Source organism: Helobdella robusta (genome assembly GCF_000326865.2).
Source record: "Helobdella robusta unplaced genomic scaffold HELROscaffold_8, whole genome shotgun sequence".
Lineage (NCBI taxonomy): Eukaryota > Metazoa > Annelida > Clitellata > Rhynchobdellida > Glossiphoniidae > Helobdella > Helobdella robusta.
Genome location: NW_008705459.1, coordinates 142,907 through 166,875, shown reverse-complemented (window position 1 = coordinate 166,875; position 23,969 = coordinate 142,907). Strand labels below are relative to the sequence as shown.

Here is a 23,969-nt window from a genome sequence, read left to right as displayed (position 1 = left end):
TGTTAAAAGTCAAAAACGTTTTATAAGAATTTTGTTCGATTTAAAATTCAATGACCACACCTCTAATTATTTTCAGATTGCAAAACTACTTTCAATAAAACAAATTTATTACACATGTATCTCAATATTTATATTTAAATTTATTAACAACTTAATTCCAAAAAATTTTAATAATTTGTTTATTTATAGTAACGCAATCCAGTTAAAACACACAAGACATACCTCAACATTTTATATTGAAAAAAACAGATTGAAACTTATCAATAGTAGCTTGAGAGTCGTCGGACCTAAGACGTGGAACAAATTACCTGAATATTTGAAAGAAGCAAAATCCGTTGTAAAATTTAAAAAAGACATCAAATCCTACTTTTTAACATTTAAACCCCCTTAACTTTTTGTGTGGGTTTATGTACGTGTGTGTGCGTATATGTGTGTGCGTGTGTGTGTGTGTGTATATATGTGTGTGTGTGTGAATAAGTATGTTTTACGTGGGTCTATATATATATTTGTGTTTCAATAATTACAAACGACATTCTGATAAAAATGTAAGAGTTGATTACTTAATAATTATGATTCCATTATTGGTTTTTTAGGATTTGTAATATGAATGTGAGTTTACATGCACTAAAATATTTAAAATATGCTCTCATTTTTACAATTGTCACTGGTAATCATTACAAGAAAACCATATTTTCTTTCCGATTTCCAGATCATTTCTTTTCATTGATATCATTTCTTTGATTTCTTTGTTTTGATTTGATGAAATAAAAAATGTCAAATGAATATATATGCAATTATTTATGAAAATCACACCATGTTCAGCGTTAGTTTACTTCCAATTTAACTTTTTGATTTTTCTAAAGGTTGATCGTAAATCATTTTCAAGTTTCTTTAGTTCAAAACCAAAATTTTTGTTTATTTCATGCATAATAGAACAGAAAAGCTTTTTTCGGTATTCCTATACCATCTTCCGTGTTCAAATTGATATTATGTGTTTATGCCCAGATGCTCAAATATGTGCCTTTACTCTACTTTGTTGATTTCTTGTTTGTTTAAAGTGAATACTTAGTTTTAAAATTTTCAAAATCGTTAAATTAACACTTTTACGTGTTTTCATTATCGATGATTCCTCTAAATTTATTGGTAGAAAGAATTCCAATTGCCCGTTGTTGAATATTTATTATCGGACGTCTTTGTTCTATGAATATTGTTTTGGCTAGTCGTAAATTATAATGGTTGTTATTATAATGTAAGAATTCAACATTTTGAACCAAGATTTGTCTAGTAATTTTAGTTTTGTGTTTCCTTATAGCGCTAGTGATATTTCTCGATAACTTGGTCGTCGTCATACTAATATATTCAGAATTATGGTGCCCACACTCACCAATATTACATTTGTACAAATATATTAGATGGCTATGATCTATTATCGATTCTGGTTTACTAGTGCAGTTGTTTTTCATCACAAGAGATGACGTTCTTTGGTTGGTGTAGTATATTCGTAGTTTAATATCATTAATATAGTATTTAATACTATAGTATTTTATACTTTTATAATATTAAGACTAGTATTTTCTTTTTTTCTAATTTTTTTGAAAAAATGGCTGTATGGTCGATAAGACTTATTTGACTCTTCATGGTCATCCTTAGTTTTGTTCTTTTTTTAAGAGGTTCTAATAAAAAATTGTATTGCATTATATTGTAATGAGTCGTTCTTTAATCGCCACTTCTGGCGTTGTTTAAAAGTTACTTCGAATTTTAACGGTAACATTGCAGGTTTTACAGTAAAGCCTAACGATAGCATTTTGCCAAATATATTCAACTCAAATTCATTAAATAATTTTTCAATTGATTTCGACAATAATAGTTCAATAACTTGTTGTTGCGGTAAACAACGTAAGAATAGAAAGACCTCAAATTACATCAACCAACTGGCATATTAAGCCTACCCATAAATAAGCTTACCACGACCTTCAATCATTTAACAACAACAATATAAACACTTCCAACAACAGTAACACCACGACGAAAACATCAATTGTTTATGGAGTGCGTCATACAACCGCTACATTAAAATTGACAACATGCTTTTTGATTCCAAAGATGTGAAATTGATACTCCAAGCGTCAAAGAATCGCCAACTGGAATCTGGTTTTATCTAACTCTCACAGCTACCTTGCCAGGAGAGAATAATTCAAGCAGTAGAAGAACATATTCCTGCAAGCCAAGTTGTCTGTTTGTCAAAATTCACTACCAAACTTCCAGGGGTTTTATTCAAATTTTTAGGTAAGGCTTTAATACAACAACTTCCTACAAATGCAAACCTATCCAGATGGGTTAAGTCTTCGTACGCGTTGTGTCCGCTTTGTAACGCGCTCCAAACAAACAAGCAAGTTCTGTCAAATTTCGATTCAGTAGTGACGAATAGTCATGATAAAATATTTTATGATTTGACTACAAACTATCCAAATAATCTCAGAACCTCAATAATAACTTGATTGACAATTTTATTCACTTAAAGAAAATAATTAAAACTTTTGAAATCTTTCCTCTAGGTTTTTTCAAACATTTTCATTTATCAATTTAAATTGGTCGGATCAATACAAAAATTTAATCAACTCGCAATATTTTCGAGCAATATTGACCATAACTGCAACGTAAACTGGCTTTATTTATTCTTGTACTCATTCATTTCAAATTTTATAAATGACGATAATCTCCATTTTATTTGGTATACAATTTAATTGTCATATACCGTGCTCCATGCTCTATTATATTATTTTATATCTTTCTTTGTCTTTTGATCAATGTTCCCTCCACCGCGCAGTAGTTTGAGCACGCTGGCGCAGCTAATTTTCCTTCCGCGCAGTAAATCTAACAACTAACTCGATATTGTAAAAATAAAAGTTTACATATTTTTTTCAATTTTATATCACCAAATTTCGTATTTTCAAATTATTTTAAATTATGCGCTACATCGTTAGTCATATTTCGCTGCATTTATCAATGTGAAAGCTTTATTCCTTTATCAATTGATAATAACGTAAAATATTTTTGTAGAAAGTTCTGATAAATACCGATTAACATTAAACGGTTGTTTTTGCGATCTTATTTAAGTTTTCGTTATGAAGCGACAACGTGAAGATACCGATGGCTCATCAAAAGCTAGCAAGGCTGCAAATGTTTTCAAAAAAGCTTGGTTAATAAAAGAAATGGTAAAAACTGAGACTATTGATTCAAAAGATTTGAAAAACGTGCACTTAGAAAATTTTTTGATTTTTCAGATGTTGGTTTGATTTGCAAAATATGCTCTAAAGCCAAAGGATGCAATGAATTTTCAAGTGGCAAAAATTGGGAAATGTGGAAATTAGATTATTTGAAAAATACCTTATGCATAGAACTCATTTTGAGTCAATTGCAAAATTGTAAAGAACTAAAATTTAGTTAGGTTAATCTTTCTGTTTTGCGTTTGCTTCAGAAGTTTCAACGACAAACACAGCGTATTGAATACGCGTGCAAACCACGCATCATACACATTGCATATGATAGGCGGGGATCTCTTTGCTTTTGAACCCAGTCATTGCAATAGCAAGACCAGGCGCCTTTAACCATTGAGCTATCACGCCGCCCATTTTGCAGTTGTTGGTGTTGTTGCCCCTTCCGGGGGGTCCTCAAGATTCCAATCGAGGTCGGAGCCAATCTGCCACTGCAACAGGGTTGCTCCAGAGGTCTATTGGTTGAAGATCCGTGGCGTTTTGGCACGGATGGCTTGGGTTATGGCATAGGAGGAGGAATTGTGAGGCTATTAGCTTTGATCTTTGCTATCGGATCATTCTCTGTCTCCATTTGATTTTTAAAATATTCGACTGCAACTGTGTAATTTTTGACAAGTGCAAAATCTCGGAATGACATTTTGCAGTATAATGCAGAGAATGATCCGATAGCAAAATATTGCCTAAAAAAATTGCAAAAATCCCAGGTTCATGTTGCTTTATTTATACTTATTATCTGAGCTATCTGATTTATGTGATACATTTCAAAGAAGTCGTATATCAACTATAGAAGCTGTTCAATTTTCTAAGCAAAGATTTTCAAAATAAAATCACAATATTTAGAAAAAAACAAAGCTTCGTGGAGTGATGCAGTTTTAACACTTTTATCAACTACAGGCTACGAAGATACAGATTTGATAGCAATTTTTAGGTTTACTGTATCAGCTTTTGCAGGAAAGGTTTCCATCTGATGAATTAAAAGAATGGGTGGCGTTTGATACTCAAGCAGTCAAAAATCAAAATGATTATGATTTTGGAAAAAGAGAATTAAATGTATTATTTGAGAGATATAAACATTTGCTTTCAGAGATCTCATTTGCAGAAATTCTGTCTGAATATAATGATTTTAAATTTTTTTTTAAAGAGAAACTTGAATTTGGAAATGTGAAAGCATTCAATGATGTGATTGATTTTGTGCTAATGGAAGAAAAGTTTACTACTATGAAAACTTTTATTTATATATGTCGTACTTTTCAAGCTTCAAGTGCTGATGCTGAACGTGGTTTTAGTTTGATGAATTCTATTAAAACTAAATCACGGAACAGACTTGAAATAAATCATCTGGACATGTAAATTCGAATGAAGTTTTATTGATTGAGTGGGCATCAAGTTGACATTGATGAAGTTTATAAATTCTTGATAACCAATAAGTGTTGAAGAGAAACTAGTGAACAACATTGATTTAAAGTAATTTTTGTATATTTTTTGAATTTTAACACTTTTAACTGAATTATACATCTATTTTAATAAATATATAAATAAACCTTATTTATGTGTTCTCATATTTATGTATTTGGTAGCGTTTTGGTACGAATAAAGTTTTTCGACTATCGCAAATTTGCTCAAACTGTTGAATTACTTGCTTAGTGAATTTAATTTTTGAACACAGCTTGTTCTTCTTTAGATGGAACATTGCTTTTGATAGTTTCCATATTTTTGGAAATGAATGGAATAAAGTCCGAAAGCGCTAATTCAGTGGAATAATTTTTTTTTGAAACCCTATTGACCAGGAAAAGTAATGCCACATTCCTCAAAAAGTTTAGTTATCTTAGAATGAATAATTTTTTCAATGATTTTTGAGATTGAGGCGATAATTCAAAACCAGGTCAGTTTATCCACTTTTATGGACAGACAGTTAGAATGTTGGGTGTGGGAGAAATTTCGTAATATTTATTGAAGCTTTCAGCAATTTCAAACAATCCGAAATTTTATTGTCCCCATTTATAATAACATTCATTGATATCTTTTTCCGGTTGTTATTTAATAATTGATTGAATATTTTTCATGTTTATTCTGTGTCACTTCCGTTATTGTTGATATTTTTTTATAATATTTATGTTTTGCTTTACGCTGCCTAGAAAATAAATTTTTTTATTTCACATATTTCATTTTATTCTCTTCACTGAAGATGCAATTGCATTTTTTATATAAGTTGTTTTTATGCTAAAAGATACTTATTAATCCTGTAGAAAATCAAGTTTTGTTTCGTTTAGCTGATAGTTGCTTTACGCTGCCTAGAAAATAAATTTATAAATTTATTTACTGTCCTGGTTATGACCCTCCCTGCCTTGTGAGTGATGTTGGATCATCAAAGGCTAGGCCTACCGCTTATAACTGTGGTTGCGTAAGGAAGGGCGTCCTGCGTAAAAATTAGCCAAATAAATTATTTATGATGACAGAAGTGACAATGGTTTCATCATAGGTAGCCAAACGGCAACCCCCGATCTCGGGGAAAATGTCGTCTAAACGTGTGTTGTTGTGTTGTTAGCTGATAGTTGGCTGATTGAAGTATGGATATAATTTCATTAATAGGATCCATAGGAGCGTTGAAAGCATCATCTACATTTGTTGAGTCATAAATTCCAAGTTGATGTTGAAAAATTCATTTATAGTTAACCAAAACAATTTTGATGTGAACAGGTGTATGACGTAATTTTTTTTTAAATATTTGTTCACTTTTTTTACAGCTGCATCGCTGCTGACTAACACTACATCATTTTATTTTTATTTATGAGATTATTGACTATTTTCCTTTTTTTTTAGTAATATCTAAATTATTAAACTTATTGTGATAGTAATTTTGAAAATTTTAATTTCTCTAGAAGTATATGGAAATAAATTTTTCATCAAATGAATAAGATCATTTTAGAATTGACAAGGCAACAATGTGTCTAATCAAAATTTGTACGGTATTGATAGTTTTTGATTTCCTATTTTCGTAGGTATTCTTTTGCTAAGGTGTGAAGACTAATTGAAGGAGATGTTCTACCATATATGCCCCTAGACGTCTTTTTAAAGACAAACTGATTATCGGTTCTGTTATTCTTAAAGAAGAACCTCTTGTTGCACCATATATCTGACTGCAATATTTTAAGATTGGTCTTAACATTGCTCAATATATTTTTAATTAACATTGTTCATCTGCTCTCTTTTACATGTTTTTAAAAATGTTATATAGTTGACATGCCTTTTATTGTTTGTGCTTTGGATATCATGTTATTAACTTTTAAATAACAAATTAGTCTGTAACTGATGATTTTTTTAAATAATTTGTAAATTTTACGTCTTTATGGAATAATTGTTTGTTGTCTGCGAATGACGTGGATATATAACTTTTGTTATTTTAGTTATTCGTTGATTTTACTATTTTTTATATTATTGCGGCAGATGCCTTTTAAAAGACAAATCGTTTGTTGGTTCTGCTATTCTTAAATAATATCTGTATTGTTGGCTTTTTTCTTTGCTTGTTACTTTTCTAGTTTTAGCTTCATATTTTTTATAATTAACTAGATTGGGTTTCCAGAGATTGTTTTTGAATGTTTTAAGAGCAACCATTTTATCTTAACGTGCTGACTTTCGTTTTCATTGTTCCATTGATTTCGAGGTTTGTAGTTGTTTAAAGATTCCAACATGATTTCAATCTATTTGTTTATGGAATGTTCGTTTGTGATTGCGAGTTCACTCCTTTCGTTGTTGCAAATGTTATTGAATGCATGTTTTCCAATTCGTTTTCTGTAACAGTTGAGTGTTGTTTGTAATAAATAAAAAAAAAATTGATTAATTATCAACCTTTTTTCTTATTTATTCTATTTTTTATTTATTTTTGTTGAAAAATTAACAACCATCCAAAAATTTAAAAATTCAGTTGTCATCGTATAATCAAGTTTCTGATACATAAATAATATCAAAATATATCAATAACTTAAATTATTATTTTAAGTTGATCTAGCTTGATACTGTCACAGTTCAGATGCAACTTGGCATAAGGTTGAACGGGTATTGGTTTAATCAATCAATCTTCGTTTTGCGTCCAGAGACCCGGTTCCCCGAAGTAGAACGTTGTTTTCTTTGCCATCAACTTTTTGCGCCAAATTAGGCGATCAGTTGTATCCATTTCATTTAAATTTAAAGCTTTCATGTCTTGCTCGATTGTTTGTGACCAGATTCTTTGGACGGCTTTTGGGACGTGTGCCAGGTACTTCAACATCTGCAGGAGTGGTTATGGCACTGTTTCCACTTCGTTTGGCATGACCAAACCACCGCAGACGGTGTTGCCGGCATTCGTCCTTTATATCATCTAAACCAGCACGACGCAGGATTTCGGTAGATTTGATGTGGTCCTTCAGACTAATTCGTTGCATCCATCGGAGCATTTTCATGTCGGTTCGTTGAAGTTGTTGTTCCAGTTTGGTTGTCATTGGCCATGTTTCTGCACCACATAACAACACCGGACGTATCACAGATTAATAAAGTCTTGATCGTAGTAGTAGTGGGATGTCACGCCGCATCAATATAGAGGCAAGGAGATGCCATTTATTCCAGGCTGCACGTATGCGTGCTCGAACGGCAGCTTCAGCTGTTCCAGTACAATCCAGAACATCCCCTAGATATTGAAACGATGTGACTTTCTCTATTTTAATGGCTTCAAAAACAGTGCTATTTTGAATTTGTTGTTGTGGATTGATGCAAGCAGGACAAACAAAATTGGACACTTTAGATAAAGTACCAACTATTTTTGAACAACGTTTGTGACACCACTGGTTACACTGCTGACACTTGATTGAATTGTTACCTACACCAGCTTTACAAACTGAACAGGGCCATCGTCCAGTAGCTGTGGATTGGATGGGTTCACCAGTGTTCATTGCTTTGGTTTTGCTGATGTTGACTTTGAATCCATGATCGGCGAGTCTGGTGTTCCAATCTTCAAACATCTGTGCTGCATTCTGCTCAGACGTGGCTGTTAAAACGATATCATCAGCATATATTAGATTTCAAATGTCACCAGTGCGTATTGGCTTTGTGATTTCTTCCATCACAGTTATAAATAACAGTGGATCGAGCCTTGGTGAACTACAACGCCGATGTCAAATGCATCTGTGTCTCCAACCGTTGTGCTGACGAGAGTCTCAGTATTCGTATACATTTCCATCACAAGTCGAACAAGATATTCTGGAATGAGTTGTCGACGTAGACTCCACCTGATTGCTTCACGGGGAACGATCAAATGCTTTTTCAAGGTCTACAAATATGTGTCATAGATATACTTCTATTGCAGTTGCCGAAGGATGTGAATTGCTTCAATTGTTGATTTCTCCGCTAGGAAACCAAATTGATAATTTCCGATTGTGATGCATGACGTTAATCTTTTCTCAATGATTTTCTCGACAATTTTTAGGGAGTGTTCTAACAGATGCATACCCCGATATGATAAACAGTTCAATAGATCACCTTTGCCTTTTTATAGCGGGACTGTCATGCTATAGTTCCATTCAGTCGGCATTGAGCAATTTCTCCAGATTTCACGGCAAAGTTGTAGTAACGTTTGGATACCTGCAGTACCAGATGCTTTGATAATGTCATTTGTGAGTCCCGAGGGCCCTACTGCCTTTCCATCCTTCGTAGCTTCCAGAGCTTCTGTAAGCTCCTCTACAGGGATGTCTGAAATCGGACCTTCGATGGGTGGAGGTTCAAAGTTGACATTGATGGGATTTGTTTCATTTAACAGACGGTTGAAATATTCTTTCCCCTAGCTTGATCTCGTCTTGTTCAAGAACCATCTCATTTTTGTCGTCTTTGATACATGAGGCACCAACTATGTCTTTTTTCGTACGCTTTGCTTGTTTTGCTATACGATACAGAGATTTCATTTGTTCACCTCTGCTTTTAGTGAGCCACTCTCTGCACTGATCTGTCCGAGTCAGTGTGACTCGACGTCTTGCATAGCTGTTCTTTTCACGGAAAATTTGATGGTCATCAACAGACTTTGATTTTTGCCATTGCTTGTATACAGCTTTCTTTTCAGCTATTGCATTTTCACTGTCATTCCACCATCACGTGTCCCGTTCATGCTGACGTTTTGTACGAGTTTTTTTACAAACTGTAGTTGCAACGTTTATCAAAACGGTTTTGTATGTACTCTAATCTGGATTGGTTTGCGATTGGTGGTCTAACTGTGTGGCGACAATCTGTTGAAATTTTTCTCGATGAATATTGTTCATCATATCTTCATGCATCGATTTGAAGCAGCCATCTTTGCCACAAAGGCTTTTTATCCTTTTTACACAATGTACACATGCAAGCACCGCATCCTATAAGCTGAGTATATGATAACCATTGAAATGTTTGATTCTGCGTCTATTTGAACCACTGAGCCATCTCGCCGGCCAGCATTTTAAAGTGATTATCTCAAGAACACGTTCATTCCAACACTCACAAAGCTATTTTTTGTTTAGTTTCTTTTTGTTTGCCATATTTCAAACACCAGAGTTGATCAAGATGTTTGTTATAAAGAGCTTCGAGCAAGTCGGTATTTGTGTTGATAAAATTTTGAAGGGTAATAACATAAGACAGGCTAACACAATATTATTATATATCATAATTTTTTCCCCTTACTTTTTCAAACAAACTTCTGTTATATGCAGGGCATCGAACCGTAATTGTTCCTAATATTTCATTCATAATTTTCCATTTTTCTCTGGTATTGGTACATTTTTCAAATTTATTTGAATAAAACTTTTTTATTGCAATTCTTTTCAATTTAATAAAATCATTTCTGGATCTAGCATACAAAGTTTTATTGCATGACGTTGGGTTTTGAAGGTAATTGAGGTAGAGTTTATTTTTATCCATATAACTATTGTAGAGATTGATGTTCATCCAATTTTTTCTAAAACGATTTTTCGTGCATATAACAGGACAATTGAAATTTATAACATCCATGTATTTCGTGAAGAAACCATCGTATTCAGAATCAAGATCAACTCCATACTGAGGTTCCCATTTAATTACAGCTAAATTCTCATTAACTAGGGCGATTTTGTGGGGGTCGATTAGCCTAGTTTTTAAGCAATTGCGTTTAAAATTGAAAGAAATAGATGTAAACTTATCAGGTAAGCCAAGGAAAATTGGAAGGTGATCAGAGATATCTACCAATAGTATACCCTTTGTAAAGACATTGCTTTTATGATTTGTAAAAATATTATCAATGATGGATGAGGTTGAGTCAGTGATTCTGGTAGATTGATTTATGATAGGGTATAGATCAAAACCAGCCAGAATGTCTAAAAACGTCTGAGAAGCATTATTGTTAACAGCCAAGTTAATATTGAAATCTCCTATTATATAACATTCAGTTTTAAAATTAGTAGAAAGAAGGTTATTTAAAAATTCCTGCAATCTATTAAAAAAGTCGTCTAACTTACCACTAGGCGGGCGATAAATGCATATGTAATAACAGGGTTTGGAATTGCAAACTAATTTGATACCACTCCATTCAAAATCATTGAAATTATGACTAATTTTCTCTACAATTTCATAATTTAAACTATTTCTAATCAAAAAACCAGTTCCGCCACCTTTCTTATATATCCTATTGTTATTAACTAAATTGTGACAAGGAAAAGTTGTTTTTAGTGAGCTATAATCCTCACCATCACTCAACCAAGTTTCACTCAGACATACTATGTGATTAAATGAATTAAGAATATTTACAAATTGAGTTATATCAAATATATGAGCAAATAAGCTCCTACAATTTATATGAACGATGAAAAAATTGTTATTGTTATTTAATTTAGCGAACAACGTTGATTTAAACTGTTCAATAGTAAAGTACATGGAAACTTGATTATACAGAATGCAGTCATAATTTAAATCAATATCAAAATTAAAAATATATTTTAGAGAATTATTATTTCTATCCAATGTAGAATTATTTAAAAAAATGTTACTTTCATCAAATATCTTATCACTTTTCTTTACATTTGGTTCACATAGTCAGCTTTCTGGATTGGCAATGTTGTTGTTTGCGGAGCCCTCGGGGAGGTTTGTATCATTTTTTGTTGAAACTGTTGAAGCACTGGATAAAACGTTATCAGACTTGGTGTTGTTTCTGTTAAATATCCATTCTCGTATGATAACTGAACTGGGCCAGTTTGACGTGGACATGACTTTGTTGTATTCAACGGCTGGAACACATAACCTAAACGAAGTATGATTTATTTGAACTTCATCAGGTCCAAGAGGCTTGGTAGTTGGATTACATGAGATCAACTTTATTCCCCTACTTTCACAATGTTTAATTATAACGCTACTATCAGGCAAGTTCACATTACCAATGTAGAAGATTTTTTTTCTAATGATAGATTTAGATGCCGTGAAGAGTGGATTGGTTGTCATTGATCCCACAATCTTAGTAGGTTTTGCTATATTGAGTTGGTTTGTTGTTACAAAAGCTTCAGACTTGGTAGGTTTTGCTAGTGAGTCCTTGTCGTTTTTTACAGCAAGTTGGACAGGTTTTGCAGGTGTCGGTAATGCTCTTGATTTAGACCTTTTCTTAATTTTCTGAACTAGTGTAAATCGGTCGTCAGTGGCGTTGTCGTCAGATTGTAAATCACAGCTTGTTTTTGCAGCAGCTAGCACACCAACATTTGTCCATGGTGTAGAAGTCGTTTCTACACTATTACTAAAAACACTTGTGTCATTTATATCCTTTAAATTGTCGTTAGATTGTTGACGATATGCCGGTAATAGCTCCCGGTTATTGCTGTTATTTACTTTATCAACATTTTCAAGATTATTGAACTTAGTTTTCAAATTTTCAATATCAAGATGAAACGACAGTAACATTTTATTAATCTGAGTTTGCTGACTAGATAACAGTTGTTTTATTTCATTTTTTATATATTCAAAATTTAGTTTCAACCATTTTTCCATGCTAGGAATTTTATCCATATTAATACTACAAAAATCAGGCAATTTATCCAACAAATTGTTCGCTTTAAAATATTTAAACAAATTTAGACATTCAACTAACTTTTCACGTTTATTACCGCCACTGCCACGTGATGGAAATTTTTCAGTTTTATCTAATTTTAACAGTTCAAATTCAGTTTTTAACAATTTAATAGCAACATTTATATCCTCACTATTGTAAAATTCACTTGTATTGTAAATAAACGTATCTTCGTCAATCAATTCCGAATTATTATTAATAAAATATAACAATTCGCAAACTTTAACCGATTTCGACGACGCCATAATAATCAAAAATTAATGTAATACTTCCAACTCTGCAAGTGTAGTGTGATGATCTTTCATCAGATGGTTGAATGAAAACAAATCTTGTGAAGATAGTGAAGTTCTCACAGAAGACAATCATGGAGTTTCCTGTATCGCTTTTTCTGGTCCGAACCTGCACAAGTTGACTTTGTCTCTGATGTCTTCTCTATTGCTCACGTCGAACGTTTCGTTCGACCTAACAACAAACCGGTCCATTCTATTTATCTATTTAAGCCACTAATTTATTTTGTTGTATGCTCTGGCGAATCCTACGCAATATAAACTGAGCAGGTCGACAGCCATCCAGGCTGGCATGGCATCAAATATGTGAGATATGTGGTAGCCGTCATAGTTGCCGTCTGTTAAATGTATTTTGTAATGAGCACCCACCTCATGGTTGTCGTGTTCAATAATGTGTGAACTGTAATAAGGTGGTTTATGCAAGGCCAAATTCTTCCTGAAAACCTCACATTGGTACCATTTGTTTCTGACATTACCGGGTTGACAGATACATTCAACGTACTTATTACCAGTCACCGTGGACTCAATTCATTCCATTTCAACGGGACAATCTCCTCCACCTGATGAGCAATCTCTTTCTCTGCATGAATCACCTCTCCATCCCGGATCGCATCCATCAGGACAGTTTGCAGTTATTTTGTAACTTTCTTTGTTTCTGTTTCTGCAGTGAGAATAAGTCGATACTCCTCGTTGGAAGTCGTATTGGAAGCGTGTTGCGAATATCGTTGTTTTTGTCTCATGACCTTGGTGATAACATCCGCAAACTTCGGATCCGTCACTTGAGCATGGATCACAAATTAATGCTGCGAAGGAGCTATTTCCTGTACCATGTTCTTGAAAGCAACTGCATCTGTTCGACGTGTCGATCTTCTGGAAAAACGTATAATTTGTCTCAAAACAGAAATACGAGCACATTTCAAATGTGTAAGTGTTTGGTAATGTCATCAAAATAACATCTGTCTGACGTGTTTGAAAACTGGCGTAGTCATCGTGCGTCATTTTTATAAAATAAATTGTGCTTGCTTTTATAAAATAAATGTTAATCACTTCCACCACAAGCATCTTTATTGTCGCAAGGAACATCACACTGGGATGAAGCTACTGCTGAATCTAACCTTCCAATACAGTTGCATTTATTCCACTCTTCAAAGCGATCATATTGTTAATTTCCAACTTGCACTTCAGTGAACATTCATCCACTGAGCCAATTGATGCAACTGTTTTCGTTGAGCTGTTTCAATAGCATCCTATGTAACATCCTATTCTTTCAAGTCGATCGCTGCATGGGCTACTGAGGGTAAGTTGATGGAGTCAATTACAAATGCCCAAAAGATAATTAACATTAAAAAATATTGAAAACGAGCTTTGAAAATGAAATTTGCATACGTTACAACTGTTTACATGTTCGATTGTATGACGTCCCTCAAGCTTATCTAATGTTTGAATCAATAACAAAAATACGATGGGTCTTGTGTTCTATTTTTATTTTTCACTATTTGTTTTCTAAATTTTTTTATTCAATTGCTTTGTGTCTGTTTAAAATTATAAACAGAAACGTTTTCAAATTTTAAAATTTGTGCTAAATATCAGCTTGTCTGTTTTGTTTCATTTGATTAATAGAATAATTAAGTGATAACGATTATTAATGTAAGCTGGCTAACTGGCTGGTTAGCTAGTTGATCAATTAGCCGTTGGGTTTCAAATTGTGGAAGTATTTTTGTTTATATTTGAAGATCATAAATACACACATGCACGAAAATATATACATGCATGCATAAATACACATGGAGTACATCGTCGAATCGACGAATTGGGTCATCTTTGAGTTCTAAAATGAGCGAAAAGTCCTATGTTTGGTGAACATTTCCGTGCACAAGTTTCACAAATCCATACACCTGTACTATCGCCGCTTTGGGTCGTTTGTTTTCGTCGAGTCTTTTTTTCAGCGAGAGCAGTTGTGCGTGCCAGTTCAAAAGTTAAAACCGCCGACTTGGTAGACCTCCATTCCGAGCGTCGCAGAGCATCAACACAAAGAGCCTTTGAGTCTAGACTACATTTTTTCATATTTTCTTTAAGGCTGTTTTTGTATCTGCGTACAAGGCCACTTGCCAGTCTATTTCCCGAGCTAGCTGACCAAAAAAGACCTGCTTGGGGATTCTTGTATCTGGCATACGCATAACGTGCCCTATCCAGCGAAACTGAGCCTGAAGCAGCAGCGATTCCACACCCATTATACCGCACATTGTTAGAACCACTGTGTTTGGGACCTTGTCTTCCCACCGGATACCTGCAATCATGCGCAGGCATCTCATATGAAACTAATCAAGCCTACGAATGTGGCGACGGTAGAACGTCCAGGTTTCGCTACCATAAAGCAGTGAAGTATCATCATCGATAGTTGCTTTATTGAAGATATATCCGCCTAGATAACAAAATTTATCAACAGAATTGAGACGCGAGTCGTCCGCCATTCCGCCATCACATGGCCCATTGCCCCCAACGAAACTGGGTAGCTCTGATTTAAGACCTTAGTTTTCTTCAGACTGACTGTAAGTCTAAATCTCTTAGCTGTTATATAGAAGCGGTAGAGCAGCGTCTGAATCTCGGCCTGTGTGTGTGCAACCAGTGCACAATCATCAGCAAATAACAGGTCCCGGACAACAGAGATCTGTGTCTTGGACTTGGCTTGCAATCGTCTAATATTAAAATCATCCCCATCCATACGATAGCAGATTAGTATCTCCTCACTACCGTGATGAAAAGCAACTCGGAGCATCAATGAAAAGTAGATGTTGAACAGCAATGGAGCCATAACGCATCCTTACTTGGTTCCGTTTGTAACCTCAAAATCCTGTGTCCGTTCACCATTTTCAACCATACTCGTTTTCATACCTTTATGGAAGGAACGAACAACGGCAACAAAAACAGAGGGGCAACCAATTTTTGACAAGCAGCGCCAGAGTGCTGACCTATCAACCGAATCAAATGCCTTGGTCAGGTCAACAAAAACCATATACAGTTCCCGTTGCTGCTCGCGACATTTTTCTTGCAGTTGCCTTGCAGGGAACACCATATCAATTGTGCTGCGTCCAGCTCTGAATCCACACTGACCCTCCGGAAAGATATCTAGATTGTTGACATGTTTTGCCAGGCGTTGAGCAATCACTCTGGCTAGTATCTTCCCAGGTATGGAGAGCAGAGAGATTCCTCTGTGGTCGTCGCAGTTTGATCGATCACCTTTTTTTTTAAATATGTGAACGATCAGAGCATCTTTGAATTCCTGAGAAACCGACCGCTCTGCCCACGTGCGTTCAAAAAGCTCCACCAATCTCTTTCTGGGATGCAGACCACCGTGTTTAAACAGCTCTGCAATCAACCCATCCAAACCCGGCGCCTTACCAGATGACAACCGAGATATTGCTTTATCCACTTTCTCCAAAATAGGGGAAACTTCAAGATCATAATTAGGCTCCCAATTTGGCAGCTCAAACAGGACCGAGTCATCAAAGAAGGTCTTTTGATTTAGCACCCCCTAGAAGTGCTCTGCCCAGCGAGCTAAGATGCCAGGCCCATCCTTAATCAACGACGTACCATCACGTGAACGCACTGGTATACCCCCGAGTCACGTAGACCATATACCATCTTAAGGCCTTTATAGAATAGCTTCAGATCACCACGGTTAGCAGACCAAGACTCCTTCATTCTGCGCAGACCTTTCACGTTTGTAGCATCCAAATTAAGTGCTTCATTGCAGTGACTGACTACTTCACTGTAAGCTTGTTCCTTTAAATAGGCTGCTGCAAGGTTTAAATGACACTGAAGTTTCAACAGTTTTGCTTGCTTAAATTGACTGTTGGTTAAATGTTTTATTTCAATGTCATCTAAATAACGTAAGGAGTTTTTAAATCTCAAAAAACTAAATTTTAATTTATTGATAAAAATTAATGTCTCTTGATTCTTAAGGTGTTCAGCTCTTTTTAATTTTTCATCAGCAAGCAATTCACTCATTTCAGCAGCTCTTTCTTCATAGTTATATATACGAAAATATATACATGCATGCATAAATACACACACACACACATACATACATACATACATGAATGCGGTTTGGCCGCGGCCAGGGCAGCGGACGAGAAAATGAAAAAATATGGGAACGCCCTCCCCTCGATGGAATTCTTGCCAATATGTATCGAGGTTCTCGGCCCGATGGACCCCAACATCCTTAAATTTCTTAAGGCAGTATGTAAAATGATCAGCGTCAGATCAGGCGACAGCAAGGAACTGTTTTTCGCAACTAACCACATTTCGTGCTTGTTGCAGCGGTTCCTGCGTGTCTGTGTGCTTGAAAATATCCAACTGAATGCCGACATGTGCAATTAACGACAAATCAAAGTGTTAATCCATTTGTTACTTGATGTTTGACGGTTCAGTGTCACTCATCAGGTTTTGGTTTTAACATACATACATACATACATACATACATACATACATACATACATACATACATACATACATACATACATACATACATACATACATACATACATACATACATACATACATACATACATACATACATACATACACACACGCATACATACATACATACATACATACATATATACATACATACATACATACATACATACATACATACATACATACATACATACATACATACAAAAACATACATACAAAATCATACACAATTGCGTACATACAAAAATATAAAAAAACAAACATAGGCACTTGTGTAATTGATTTACAAAAACAGACTATTAAAAATATCAACAATTTGTATAACTATATTGAAAGTTTGAATGAGATAACAACTACTACAACTAGTGCAACAATAACAACAACAACTACTACAATGAGAACATCCTCTTTTTCATTTTAAAACAAACATTGTAATTATAAAGTTAAAATAAAACTTATAATGTAAATTATATAGATATTCTACAATGCTCGCCATACATTTTAAATGGGCACAATGAAAAATTGAATCAGCATTAAATTATGTTCAAATCGTGTTCCTACCGCAGTAATTTGCGTAAGATGACGATACTACGGAATTAATTAAACTTCTATGAAAAGGGTCAGACTAAATAAAATTAATTAATGATAGTTTAATATATTTAAAAAAACCTAGCGGGGAAATTTCAATTGAATTTATTATAATATTTTATTTTTTCAATTCGTCTATCAAATTGTTATTAAGATTTTGAAAGTATTTTGATGTTTTATATTCCTTAAATTTAGAGAAGTTAGGTTCGTGGCAAAATCTTAATTCCAGTATTTCGATAGTTTCTCCTCGTCGAATGCAATATGCGGACGAAGTGATTTGAAGAGATATGATATTGGAAGGTATTTGTTGCAGTAGAAATCTCCGTAGATCAATACATCCGCACCTGCAAATGATTGAATTTTTTCTAAAATTAATATCGATAGTATATTGTTGTGACGTGTTGTATTTCTTTTCTGGAACGAAATCGAACTACAGTTTGACAGCACATGCTTATTAGTTTGACGAGCCTGACGTAGTGGACACATCATTTGTCAACATATGTTTATTAGTTTGACGAGCCTGACATAGCATGCATCTTGCCCCAGCGATAGAGGTTGGCGTTTGTTGGAAGTTGTTGAATGAGAGCCTTCCTGACAAATTTGAACAAAACTCCTTGTAGGCCTTTTGTGAACTTCGACCATTAAATTATGTGGATTTCTGGAATATGATCTTTAATCGCTTTAACTAACATCCCTTGACATTGAAGTGATGATAGATGAACATAATCTGACTATTATTGACCTGCCAATAGTGCTTTAGGCGTTGGTTTTATTTCAGCTGATTCAGAAAGGATGTTGTCTATTTTGATATAACTGTTGAAAAATGATTTATGTAGACAAATTATTTCTTTATCGGCATGCGTTTTGAGGTAACTTCGAAGTTTGACTCTTAACGCTTTTGTGTAACTCTTCAATGATCTGATATTCAATCTTTCTGATTTAAAAGGGAGTGATAGATACTCCGACACGCAGCTGCTAATTGGCAGGGCCAACCAGTTTTTAATCGATTCATCAATCAATGGATCCAGATTGTTGCCTATCCAAGTCAACGGAATGTCTTAAATGCGAAGTTCGAATGCTAACTGGGATGAGATGTATTGCTTTAATTGCAATTTCCATTGTGGCGTTGTGTCCAACCCGTTTATAACCGACAACATGTGTTGGAGTTTATCGATAAGTAACTTTTTGCCCTTGAGTCGCGTCCTACAAAATCGTAAACTTTTCCCGCGTATTCGAAACGACCATTAAGTTCAACGTCAGGTATTGCTTTATCATCGATGGTCAACCTTGGGAGAAACTGTTCGTATATGCCTTTTTTTTCTCACGCCAAAGGCGAGGCATTTGTCAATCCTCATACTCATTCCGGGTTAGTGGGTCCCCATATATATCCACACTGTTGAAATTCTTTTTTCAATTAGTTTCATCAACGGATTGAAACACAGATTAAACAGAAGAGGGAAAACGGATTACTTTGCAGAACCCCATGTTTAACCGGATTGGGAGAAGTTAAGCTTTCGCAACCAGAGACAGAAATTGAATAATCGGCATAAAAATTATTTATTAAATTTTTCATCTGAAGAGGAATGTGATGATAGTTTAGCGTTGAAGAGATAAGGTTATGGCTGACTTCTCCTAATGCGTTACGAAGATCTTAGATTGTGACGATGATGGTACGTTTGTGTCTCTCAGCATTGTTCATCATGTGCGTTAACATCTGGGTGTGTTCAGCCAATCTATCAACTCTAGGATAGGACTTTTTTTGAATGTTTTTGTTTATCAATTTATTTGTTTCAAGAAAGCTAAACATTCTATTGTTGATGAGCGATAAAAATATTTCGTATAGTGTTGGTTGCAGTGTTATTGGGCGGAAGTTCAAAGGGTTGTTGGTATCACCTTTTTTGTGGATTTTTATCGTAAACTCTTTTTTTCAGCATGAAGGAATTGAAGAAGATGACCAACATTGGATTAATAGCCGATGAAGAATAGTTCTGAGAGTTGGGCATTTTTGACTGGTATTATTGAGATTTGATCTAGTGGACATGAGGATGATCTTGATTTATATTTTCGAATAATTTTTGAGATTTTTCATAATAATAATAATAACAATAGCACCAACATATAGACAATAATATGATAAGAATAGCTATAAATTGCAAGTGGGGTTGCTACAAAGACCACGTGAACCAAATTACCACTTAATTATCTATGCTCTCGTAGTCATCATCACCATCGTCATCATTATCATCAGCAGCAACGTCAACAATGTAATCGTCACAACCATTATGACCATCATTATTAAAAATAGCAAACAGTTTTGTATGATATCATTACTCTAATAATGTGGATTTTAAACAATTTTTATGCAATGTAAAACATTATTCTTAAGAAAGAAATTTAGCAATAAAAGAAAGATAAAAAAAATACATTAAAACAATGTTGTCTTTAAAGAAATTTTTTTCATCGTTTCAATTTATAAGCATATCATCATTTTATTGTGAATGAAGTTGATTACGAAACATTTTATCCATCTACAATTCATCTTCTTCAGACGAAACTTCCGACTGCTTGTCTTCCTCTTCTTCCTCTCCTTTCTTTTTTTAAAAAACAAAGCCGCCAAAACAGACGTAGCTAAAGCAGCTAGCATGGCACCTATGATTCCTACAATTAAAAATCTATTACTAGACGAATGTGTTGCATATACTTTCTCAAATGAACAATGGATGGTGACTGCCCCTTCTTTCTTCTCTTCTCTGCACGGTTCCACACCATACCTCCCGTTGAAAAGATCGCATCCAGCCTCGAATACTTCCAACTCTGCAAGTGCAGTGTGATGATCTTTCATTCTTTCATCAGATGGTTGAATGAAAACAAAATCTTGTGAAGATAGTGAAGTTCTCACAGAAGACAATAATGGGGTTTCCGCCCTGTATCGCTTTTTCTGGTCCGAAACCGCACAAGTTGACTTTGTCCCTGATGTCTTCTCTATTGCTCACGTCGAACGTTTCGTTCAACCTAACAACAAACCAGTTCATTCTATTTATCATTTTAAGCCATTAATTTATTCTGTTGTACGCTCTGATGAATCCTACGCAATATAAACTGAGCAGGTCGACAGCCATCCAGGCTGGCATGGCATCAAATATGTGAGATATGTGGTAGCCGTCATAGTTGCCGTCTGTTAAATGTATTTTGTAATGAGCACCCACCTCGTGATTGTCGTATTCGATAATGTGTGAACTGTAATAAGGTGGTTTATGCAAGGCTAAATTTTTCCTGAAAACCTCACATTGGTTCCATTTGTTTCTGACATTACCGGGTGGACAAATACATTCAACGTACTTATTACCATTCACCGTGGACTCAATACATTCCATTCCAACAGGACAATCTCCTCCACCTGATGAGCAATCTCTTTCTCTGCATGAATCACCTCTCCATCCCGGATCACATCCATCAGGACAGTTTGCAGTTATTTTGTAACTTTCTTTGTTTCTGTTTCTGCAGTGAGAATAAGTCGATACTCCTCGTTGGAAGTCGTATTGGAAGCGTGTTGCGAATATCGTTGTTTTTGTCTCATGACCTTGGTGATAACATCCGCAAACTTCGGATCCGTCACTTGAGCACGGATCACAAATTAATGCTGTGAAGGAGCTATTTCCTGTACCATGTTCTTGAAAGCAACCACATCTGTTCGACGTGTCGATCTTCTGGAAAAACGTATAATTTGTCTCAAAACAGATATCAAAATCAAAATAACATCTGTCTGACGTGTTTGAAAACTGGCGTAGTCATCGTGCGTCACTCGTGGCTTGCTTTTATAAACGGAATATGAATCACTTCCACCACAAGCATCTTTATTGTCGCAAGGAACATCACACTGGGATGAAGCTACTGCTGAATCTAACCTTCCAGTACAGTTGCATTCTTTTCCACTCTTCAAAACAATCATATTGTTAATTTCCAACTTGCCCTTTATTGAACATTCATCCACTGAGCCAACTGATGCAACTGTTTTCGTTGAGCTGATGTTTAGGTAGCATCCTATGTAAGATTCTTTCAAGTCGATCGTTGCATGGACTACTGAGAGTAAGTTGATGGAGACAATTACAAATGCATAAACAATAATTAACATTAAAAAATATTGAAAACGAGCTTTGAAAATGAAATTTGCATACGTTACAGCTGTTTACATGTTTGATTGTATGACGTCCTTAGGTTTATCTAATGTTTGAATCAGGGCATCGAACCTAATTATTTTCTTTTCGGTTTACGGTTTCGGTTCAATCAGCCAAACGAATTTTGGTTAGGTCCCGGTTTTCGTTCCTGAAATAATATCGTTTTTTAGTTTCGGTTTCGCTCTGAAACTTAATTTTTTCACGCATAGTTCCTCATACGCATGTTACGGACATCCAACTACTAAAACAACGTCAATTTGAATCAAATTTAAGATTGTTAATAATAAGAAATCAATAACAAAAATGATTTTTAAATGTTTTCATTTCAAAAAGGAACGTTTCTAATTTTTTTTTCTAAAAATTAAAACAATCATTACAAAGATATTTTGAAATCACTCATATAGATATAAGATTGTTTTAAAAAAGTTGAAAATTTCCTCTTTTCCAAAATGTTTTTATTGAAACTACTTCTGCAGTCTTTGAGGATAAATTTTAATCTAAAACCAGATTTTTCCAGGTTCACTTGTGTAGCTGGTACTTCAAAATTTTGAAGATGATCTCACTTGATCTCTAATTTCTCCGATTATATTGGATTTCTCTTCACGTGTCAACTCTTACTCAAATTATTGGCGAACTCAGTCGGAAAAACATGCGAAAAGAGATAACAAATTTTCAAAAACAATAAAAATAAACATAAAATTTCAAAAGACGAAATATTATCTAAATATTTTTTTCTTAATTTGACAAAAATGTTTTCTTTTAAAATTTTAGCATCGAACCGTTATTTATTTCGTTACGATTTTTGGTTTTGGTTAAACTAGCAAACAATATTTCGGTTCGGTTACGGTTTTTGTTCTGAGCAAAATTTCGGTTTTTAACTGTTTTCGGTTACGGTTCAGTTCCGGTTCGATGCCCTGGTTATATGCGTAGGATCGTAAGATATGTGTCTAGATATATGTATATGTATGTTTCTAGTATGATGTTGCTGTGTATGTTAATGAGTACATTTATTTATTTGAACACTCCTATGTAGTTTCATTATATGTATATACGTATATGTATGTGAATGTATGCAGTGAAAATAATATATATACATATATTAATATAGTAATAATAATAATAAAATATATATATATATGTATATATATATTTACATATATGTATGTATGTATATATATATATACATCTATGTATATGTATATATCTGTATGTATATATATATACATCTAGATTAAATTTGGGCAACAATTGTATATCTCATACTGCCCCTAAATTATGGAACAGTGTGATTTCTTTCAACATTAAAAACATCGATAATCTGGCATCATTTTAAAAAAATCTCAAAATTTTGGTTTGTACTTATAAACCTCCATGAATCCTTGTGCTAACGGACTATCCTAATGGGCATTTTTCGTTACTCTGACTATTTACGTTTTGTATGCACATTCTTCATCAATTTGCCATCTACGTTCATATCTTGAAAAAATGTTGTTTATATTTTTGTAACTGTGCAGATGGTGTTTATGAAAATGTGTTTGTATACTTCTGCTTAAGTTTGATCATTGTTGTTTTCTCATTGAATCATTGTAGAACATTTTTAGTTATTAGAACTATTACTATTAATTGTAAAACTATTACGAGTTTTTTTTGTTTATTTTGTATCTTTGAAGAAAACAAACAATGAACAATATATATGTATGTATGTATATATGTGGTTGTATGTATGTATGTACGTATGTATTTTTCATTGCTCTGTCTTTTACGTCATGTATATATATATATATATATTTTTTTATAAATTGTCATCTATTATCATAACTTAGAATAATGTTTTATATATATTTATATAATTTATATATATATTTGTGTAACTATGCAATGTGTCTTGCAAAAATTTAGTCATTTTAGTTTTCTCATAGAAATATTTTTGACAATTTTTAGTTAAGGCATTATTACAAGTATCTTTTTGTTTACTTTTTGTGTCTTTGAAGAAATAAATAAATAAATATATATAAATATATATATATATATATATATATATATATATATATTGTGCCTAAGGCAATTGTCGTTAATGAATTATTGTATGTTT

At 34.0% G+C, this 23,969-nt stretch overlaps 2 protein-coding genes across 2 annotated transcripts; both read right to left on the bottom strand.

Moving 5' to 3' along the window:
* Positions 1 to 12,710: 12,710 nt before the first annotated feature.
* Positions 12,711 to 13,550, bottom strand: HELRODRAFT_165288 (hypothetical protein; the record flags this gene model as incomplete). The annotated part of the gene is made up of 3 exons (XM_009031919.1): positions 12,711 to 12,810; positions 13,005 to 13,101; positions 13,196 to 13,550. The coding sequence occupies 3 exons, from the start codon at positions 13,548 to 13,550 to the stop codon at positions 12,711 to 12,713; spliced, it is 552 nt and encodes a 183-aa protein (XP_009030167.1).
* Positions 13,551 to 20,230: 6,680 nt separating this feature from the next.
* HELRODRAFT_165287 (hypothetical protein) lies at positions 20,231 to 23,285 on the bottom strand (the record flags this gene model as incomplete). The annotated part of the gene is made up of 6 exons (XM_009031918.1): positions 20,231 to 20,293; positions 20,404 to 20,576; positions 20,653 to 20,714; positions 20,775 to 21,465; positions 21,540 to 21,782; positions 23,267 to 23,285. 6 exons carry the CDS (start codon positions 23,283 to 23,285, stop codon positions 20,231 to 20,233), a joined length of 1,251 nt encoding a protein of 416 aa, XP_009030166.1.
* Between the last annotated feature and the right edge of the window lie 684 nt (positions 23,286 to 23,969).